The 8,628-nt window shown below is 36.7% G+C and overlaps 1 protein-coding gene across 1 annotated transcript; it reads left to right on the forward strand.

Annotated features, from left to right (window-relative positions):
* Window positions 1-214: 214 nt before the first annotated feature.
* Window positions 215-3,711, forward strand: LOC114537887. Its single transcript, XM_028558997.1, has 2 exons — window positions 215-284; window positions 2,854-3,711. Exons 1-2 carry the CDS (start codon window positions 267-269, stop codon window positions 3,709-3,711), a joined length of 876 nt encoding a protein of 291 aa, XP_028414798.1. The 5' UTR covers window positions 215-266.
* Window positions 3,712-8,628: the final 4,917 nt, after the last annotated feature.

The following is an 8,628-nucleotide window of genomic DNA, read 5'->3' on the forward strand; positions in this document are numbered from 1 at the left end:
ATTTATAGAAAATTCACCGAGAGAAATTACCGAAATTCGCAGTCTCGCGCGAAAGGTCAGGCAACGTATACGAGTAACGTTACCCCCGGGGTAAAAACCCTAGGAAGCCACCTTTATAAGACGGATGTCACGAGTTGTTCTACAAGTGGTAGTTGTAATCCGAGACATCACGCGACAATCACGATTTGTTCAGACGTTGTTGTATCGTGCCCAAGTTGGTATAGAGTGTGAATACTTGATTTATTTTTTGGTGCTGTAGAGTCGGTATGTATCTAAATTCTAAGGTCAATTACTCTAATTTTAAATTACTCTGATATTGATTTAGCCATAACTAGAAATAGTTCTTGGAAAGCGTTATTTGTGAAGTAAGAGCATTCGAATCCTTAATATTATTGCCTTTTATACGATAACATTTGTGATGCACGAACAATATTCGACAAACTTTTGATTTGGGCGACAAAACAAGAATTTCCGAAAATTGCATACAAAATATAGTAAAATTGCCAAGTTTGGCTGCGAATTATTGTAATTTAGATATAGCCAAGATATAGCCAAGCGAAGTTGTCAAATTTTGTTTACTTTTGTGCTATGGCCGGAATAGTGTAACTATCAATTAGACACTTCCGCCCGTAATTGCTATACTTCGCATGACTATATGTATATATTTTTTCCTACGTTTACTTGAGATTTTGCAGCCAAACTTGGCAACTATGCTAATTTCTGAAGGCTCTTTGTAGCTCTGCCTCTGGGATTTATTTCTTTCTTGTAACCTAGATCATAAGTTGGTCTTAATGTATTATGCAAGTAATCCATTCAAAATTGCCGAACGAAATTTGATATTACCAAACATTATTTATGCAACTCTCGACTGCCAAATACATAGAGGATATTGCACGGTTGCGAGAAGATATGGATTTTATGTTCGAGTGGCAAGAACAATATCTCACGAGTGAGCGCAGCGAACGAGAAATTATGAGTGAAAAAAATACACACAAAGGCGACAAGAAAATTAGCCGCGGAAGACCATTATAAAAGCAAATATTTTTTAAATTATAACCTAAACATTGAAGTAGACAAATTTTTCCTTATCTAAGGATGTCTTATGTGTTTTTGTTTGTATTTCTAACGTTAATTTCGTTTTATATACGAACAAAAGGCCATTTGTATTTTCACAACAACAAAGAAAATAGCGGGAAAATTTTCGAAACTCGTTATGTCACCCCAAAACGTGACATACGGAAAATACGCACATCTGGTCCCGGATGTAGTGACGTATGAGTTCTACGAGTGTTTTAGTTCTCAGTAAAATACCCCCATCCATATAATAAAAGAGAGGAGATGCCGATGCACGCGAATATCGAACTCAACAACGAACGTAAAATAATAAATCTTTTGATCTTTTGGGCCTTTGTACAAGTCACATAACGTCTCGAAACAATGCTTGCTTATTTCGAACTAACAATCAGCCCCTAAAAGCGCTTTAACAGCCTTAAGTCCTATACTTAAACATAAAATAACTGCATGATAGTTTCCAGACTAAAGGAGTAAAGCCACCTCAAGGCATTGATGAAGATGCTGTATCCAACGAATAAGCTACTTTAACATGAACCGCGCAACTTTCCAGGCAGGTGAAAAGAAACTCAAACCGTTTTACGTGCTCTATACTGAATGTCCAGATAAGGCATGGAAATTTCGTAGGATTAAAGCGACAATATATTTTGACATAAACCTTGGAAAACTCAGTTGCATGCTTTAAATCAAAATGCATGTGTTTCCCATGAAGCCTTTCGGCATGTTCATCCATTTAACTAAATAACATAAAGTACTAAACAAACTATTCACATTAAAACAATAAGTGTTCTAAAACCGTAGCAGTTGCACAACCCTTTGCACTCCCTCTTCGAGATGCTTTGTCTACTGAATTCAGCTTTGTGGCTACGTATTTTCACGGACATGGCAAAGATGATTCCGGAATTGCTGCCACACAGTTATCAGTAAGGGTTTGAAAACGTTAATATCAAGATAATAATTCCATTAGCGTATTTCCTAACTCTTGTATAGAAGGTCAAGGCTTTTCCAGATATGTAAGAGCACCTCGTTATCACTGCTTCCACGCGTATGCTTTTTCTATAAATGGCCACTGTATATATTCCACGTTAAATTAGCGAGTTTTCCAGCTGCGTACACGTAGTCGAGTGACCAAGTGGTTAGTGTCCAGTTCGGTACGTCTGGGTTGTACGCGCCGGTACTATTTTGTACAAATCTTTTACCATTTCTTTTATCTTTTGATATTTGCAAACTCCGAGATTGAACCACTGATAATTCAAGTTACTTTTAGTTATTTGAGGGCCTGGTTTATTTTCTCAGTCTACTTTGTCCTTTATAAAAGTGGGAGCGTTTGCTGGAGGCCTGGCGACAAGGTGCGTCAGCCATATTTAGCTCATATTGGCGAGAAATAGTGCAAATAAAACGGGGGGGGGGAGGGGAGTGAGCGAGGCAAACCGAGTTCGGTCGTAGTTCATGCACTGACCGAACGTCGTTTGATGCAATGCGTAATGCAGTGATGTTCGGCACTTTCATTTGTTTTTTCCTACAATTTTCAAGGTAAATTATGTTTAAAAAACTAAATAACGTTTGGATAATTTTATCCCCCCTCCCACCTATTGGAGCCTAGGTATTGCCCTGGATTACCCGCGATGGTATCTTTACAGCTAATTAATTCATATATACAGTATTAACAACCATATAGTTACCAGAAAGTAAGAAGTAAGATATAGTTACCAGAAAGTCTTTTCACTAAATATTTATACACGTTCCAACTTACAACGTCACTAATTAACGATGCTATTTTAGAATGATATTGGGGAGTTAAAAATGACTGCCAAAATATTCGTGCTGATGGTGATTGCCTGCAGTGGGTTGTCCAAAGCCATTCCAGACAACCGGAGTTTTCCGGATCCAGTATTTTCCCGAATCGATAAAGTTGAATCTATAGTAATTGGAAATCCAGCAAACAATTCATCGACAAACTGCCGTCTGCATATCGATTATCGAAACTACGTAGCGGCATCCCTAAAGGAAGTCCTGCAATTGGCTCATCGCGGTAAGAGTGCGATAAGATTGAATGTTTGGATCGAATCGTTTAATAATAAGACGAAGTTAACTTATGTGCTACCACGGTTAACTTGGGCAAACGAAATTGGTCGTACGCTAATTTCGTTAATCGCAGCAGCCGAAAATGTTCCATCGATGCTTTTATCCTCCTATACAAGTACATTAAATGCTGGTCTCGTAACCCTGGATATAGTTGTCGCTGAAATGACCGAAGGATGCGTATTACTTCCAGGAAAGAATGCCTCTGACTTTGTTTTCAGCTTTCTACTCCACCAACTGTATCCCCATGACCGCGTCAATGACGATCATTTTGATTACAAATTGTGCCTCTGGAACAAGAAAACGGCGTACTATACTTGTTGCAGGTTACTAGGTCGCGTAATCATCTGTTCGGACTTTTCATCAATAACTGTGTTGGATTATCTTACCGGTGTTTTTGTTGTGGCCCTCATTGCTTTCATTTTGATTGTTTTTCCTCAAATGATCATGTATATAAGCTCCTTCCCCAAGGAACGCACGACATACAAAATTTCTGACAGCCCAATGTCACTTTCATCGATTTTTCAACAATATTTATTGATGGCCATGGCCCAGTGAAGTCTCTTGGAAGAATTCGAAAACTATTAATCTCGGTGTTAACTCTTCTAACACTGTTCCCTAAATGGGATCCAAATTACCCTTTAAATGCAATTACTTACTTCTTGCTTTTCTTGGTGCTGGTAATCTGTTCGTCTTGGGTGTTATTTCTTCTGTTTTTTGATATATACAACATCAATAAACAAGACGCTAGGATTCAATTTGATCACCGTAATCCCAAGACGAGTTTCCTTGTAAGGGAAGGTTTTAAAAGGATCATTGCTTTACCTTTCAATGTAAAATTTTGGCGGAAAGAAGCGAGGAGGAATCCATTTCTCCGTCGACACTTCAAGCTAAGCCTTGATTGTACTTCAACGGATGAACAATCGGCGACCAATGCTCAAGTCACCGAGCACACTAGATTATTATCGCGTGAAGTTGAATCCCAAGATCTAGACGAAACAAGAAGCGATGAAAACAGGATGTCAGTCGTTTCGATGTGTTCAAATATTGTTTATCAATTGTGATTTTACTAATCCTATATCTGATTTTTGTTTTACCGTTTGTATTGTACTTTGCTGCAGGTTTTTTCCCCCTTGAAATTTTGTTTAAGCAGTATAATTCACCATCTTCACAACATAAGGCCACAACCTCATCCCAAGCGCTAAGGTTGCACAACAATTATCGACATCAAATTTCTGGCAATCCATCTTTTTCGAAGCGTCGCGACAAAAAGAAAGACAGAAACGAATCAAAATTTAATATCGTACAATTTTACGCACAATTTTTCGGTTCAGTTTTGACCCTCCTGCTAATACTCGGTTCTTTTATGAAATGTTTAGTTCTCTTGTTCTACTTCATCGCTGGTTTATATCTAAACGCAGGACATTACAGTACATATTTTGTTCCCCTCTCCCTCGTCTTAGTTTATTCCTGGAGCAATTGGAGGTCTTCTGTTGAAGCGAAATATCTTGAATTAAATACAAATATTTACAAATTTAGCAAGAAAAATTCTATTCTGCATGGTTGTGAATGTACCCGCCCTGAAATACATTCCAGCGACTATGAGAGCTGCGACAGTTTTCGGTCAGTTACGTCGTCGGACGTTACCCACAGTTTCGTGATTAAGTTGAATAAAAATGGCGAGCCTGTGATTCCCAAGCCGCTATACGATGTTGTCCGAGAGACGCTTCTTCCATACGACGAAATTTTGGTACCTTTTTTCGCTAAGGTATTCTTGGTTGTATTATTCGCTTATTTGCTGTTTCTTTTCCTGGCGCTATCTCAAAGCTCTGGCGTGTCGAGTAATGCTAAGATCCTCACCACAATGGTTGCTACATCAATACCGTTTCTTTTCGATGTGATTTGGACAAAGAACAGCGACGCGCAAAAAACAGCCAATGACCTGGCCTTGGAATCAAAACTTAAGCGCAATTTAAACGTTTGTAGCGTGAATAATGTGACCGGCGAAATACTAGTGGAATTTATTGGTGATTTACCGACTGATCCATTGGGCGACCGGACGTTTTGATATGTGCACCTGGTTTCATTTCATGCATATGGCATTTTTCTTTGGGCAGAGGGGCTGGGGAGCTGACAAGAGCAAGTCTTTCACCAACAGACACAATGTTTTCAAAACATACAGTAGAACCACGTCTCCAGAGAATGTTTATCATGATTTCTTAGGGGAGCATATTTATAAGATATTTTGTGGGGCGGTCTGTAATTTTTTCTATGTCTTTTCTCAGGGACTGTTCACACTAGTGGTTCAAATTGATCTGAGATTAATCTAATTCAGCCCGTTTCAAAATGTTGTCTCTGATGTGACCGCCCGCAAAAATGAGCTCCAATATCGACAATATCTTATAGCGAACTATAAGTGTGAACAGCCCGTAAGTAACTCGTAAGTCAAAACCATAGCTTTCAAGGATGCTGCTAAAGGTTATAAGGTCGAAATCGTGAAAATTACAAGCTAGCAGACTAAGTCAATCACAATGTCATATTTCAGTGGTGTATACTATTTGCAGGAGTTTTTTAGAAAATAATATTATGTAGTTTCATTAGCATTCTCTACATAGACCATGCTAAGTTTATAGGTTATAAAGACGTGTTTCTGTTGCACGTCTTGTAAATTAAAGAACGCAATTTTATATTCATTGATAGGTTGTCGTTTATAATAATTACGGTAGAGTAAAAAAGCGTCGCAAAAGCTCGGATCAACAAACTTTCTAAAGCACGATTGGTAGTATTGAAATCCTAAATCCTAAATGATACACTTGTAAGAACTGTTTCATTATTTTGTTGCATAGTAATATAAAATACAAAACAGTGAAATGTACGTTTAACACCAATTATAATCTGAAATTATGTATTATATAACACCTATTTTAATTGCTTGTTTTTGAACACGTATTGAATAAAACAAAAAATGAATGTTTTAATTAATTTTGTGCAATGGAGAAAATCTCACCTTTGCCTTTTTGAATTATTCCATCTTTCACCTAAATATTCTTATCATTGCACTCATAAACATTTTTTAGTATACTATTATATGTAGCACTAGTATTATTATGCCGCCGACGTCGGCGATTCAAATTTCAACTTACGCTATATTTTAAAAGGGGAACTTCTTTTGGGGCAAAATTGTAAAATGCATGGGGCTCCTAGAGATTTTTAAGGAACTAAAAGCTAACGTGGATATTTTGGGATAATTCCTGCGTTGTTTTCACTCGCCAGAGTCTTTGTACCCTTAATTTAAAGGGCTTTACAGTCTCTTCTGCGCATCGGTTCTGCTTATTACAATGGTTGTCTACTTGTCTCAAAATTGTTCAAATTTCGCATGTTTCGTATTTCTCGGAACATATACTCTCTCCCATATTCATTAAAGGTACAGCGAACTAAAAGAAATTTCTCGATTTTTTAGGAGATAATAATATAGATTAAAAATGTAAACAAAGCTTTGTTTACATTACCGACTGTAACCCAACTTTAATGCCCTATCACTAGTCTAACGTTTTTTGACGATTTCTCGCGCGGTATGAAAAGAATTTGGTTGTTCCATGACGTAATTCGTTTCTATTTTGCATGCAGTTTGTGGGTTCAATAAAAGTTTATCATCATGTTCATTAATAGACTGATCCTATTTTACATTATTGAATAACTAAAAGTAACATTGGGTTAATGTCTATGGGAACTAATTTGTGTATAAAGTAACCATGGCAAACAATTTGAGCACGTATCATTAGCTTTTATTATTATCATTAGCACGTATCATTAGCATCTTTAAACGTGTTATTATAACACAATGTCAATGAATTATTTGTTCAGTAGCATACCATAACTGGCATTTGCTATTGAATTTTCACGCATTAAAAGTTGTAAAATAAAATCTGTCTTTTGTTGTTTTCATGACTATACTCCAAATGACCGTGTTTATATAGCGTGATATAGGGCTGAAAATACTTTCGATTTAAATATTATTAAATGCTAGATGCATATTAGGACTTTTCCCCTCACGGTGTTAGAAAGAATTTTTTAAACTATTTGTTGGGATGATGTGGACAGTTAGTAAGCTAATTCCGACTTCGCCTAATATAAAACAGCGACCCTCGACTTCATCCTAAACGTGCACTTCGCCGAAAAAATGCGATAAAAATTGACTCTCAACTTCATCCTCGATCGTACCCTCTCCCTCACCCTCGACGCTCGTCTCCTCGACCAAAACCCAAAGTCGTATGAATCATGTACGATCAAAGCTTGAGCAAGTGGTAAATGCCATACGCGGAATTGAAAATTATGCTTGAAATTGTTCTAAAACAACTTCCATTCTTCCCTTAATCATATTGGTTTTGTCAAACGTTTGTATTTTCATTAGTAATTTCATTATCACATAACGATTCTTAATAATTTCCATAGCAGATGATTATTCAAGTGGTTAAATTGATCAACAATACGAGACAAATATTCGCCCCAAGCTGCCCATATGGCCAGCTAATAATATTCCCAGCAATACAAAAATACTCCAGTCTCTCAACCACACAAACTCTTATCTGTTGTTGTTCCTCGAGGCACTGCATATAAAGTTTAAAAAGCCAGAACTCAATAGCGGCTTAAAGGCCTCAAAGGAACTTATAGTTTTTTTTTAGACTGTATCACTATATGCATGCAAATATCTCGTGATGCCATGTTCTCGTATTTCTGTTATTAACTCGCTGATTTACGTCATCGTTACTTCCTGACAAATTTGTATAAAGATCGTAGCTTGCTTGTAAATAGTTAGGTTTGACAATGACTTTGAAATAGATTCGAAATATCACCTTGAATATTGTGTCTTGTTTTTAACAACTCATATCTTGAGTTTACAAGATGTTTATTTTCGGAGTATGTTTTCTCTTATATTATACTCATACTGCTAAGTCATCTTGTTTAACTCATGACTTATGCGCCTAATGTTCGTAGCTTTATTCGAGCATCAATGAACAGCTTCTGTATTATTCGATTTCATTGGTGAACCAACTATATGTCAACTATATGTAAACATTGGAACGATAACTGATGGTTATTGTCACCTGAAATTAAGATTTAAAATTAATTCAATTCGACATGTAAGTTGGCATATCTTGTTCTTTGATGCAAAAACGCGGTTCATGTTTCAGAAAGGCTGCTTTCCAATAAAGCTCTTTCGTATGCGAATAGTTCAGTGGCTCAGAAAAGTTGAAACCGTTAAGTTCTTGTGTGATTTATATCTCATTCCTTGCTTGCTATATATTTTTTATAAATAATATAAAATAAAACAAAATAAAAATTATTTTTTGAAAGACAATGTCAAACAGGCAGTGGGGTAACAGTCAATATTTCAATACCATTTTCACATAACACATCACAAAGCGGATAATCCAATTTGAAACGAAATTTTCATTAGCTCAGAAAATTAAGGAG

The sequence above is a fragment of the Dendronephthya gigantea genome, unplaced genomic scaffold, assembly GCF_004324835.1.
Source record: "Dendronephthya gigantea isolate DGI-Jeju-01 unplaced genomic scaffold, DenGig_1.0 000168F, whole genome shotgun sequence".
Classification (NCBI taxonomy): domain Eukaryota; kingdom Metazoa; phylum Cnidaria; class Anthozoa; order Malacalcyonacea; family Nephtheidae; genus Dendronephthya; species Dendronephthya gigantea.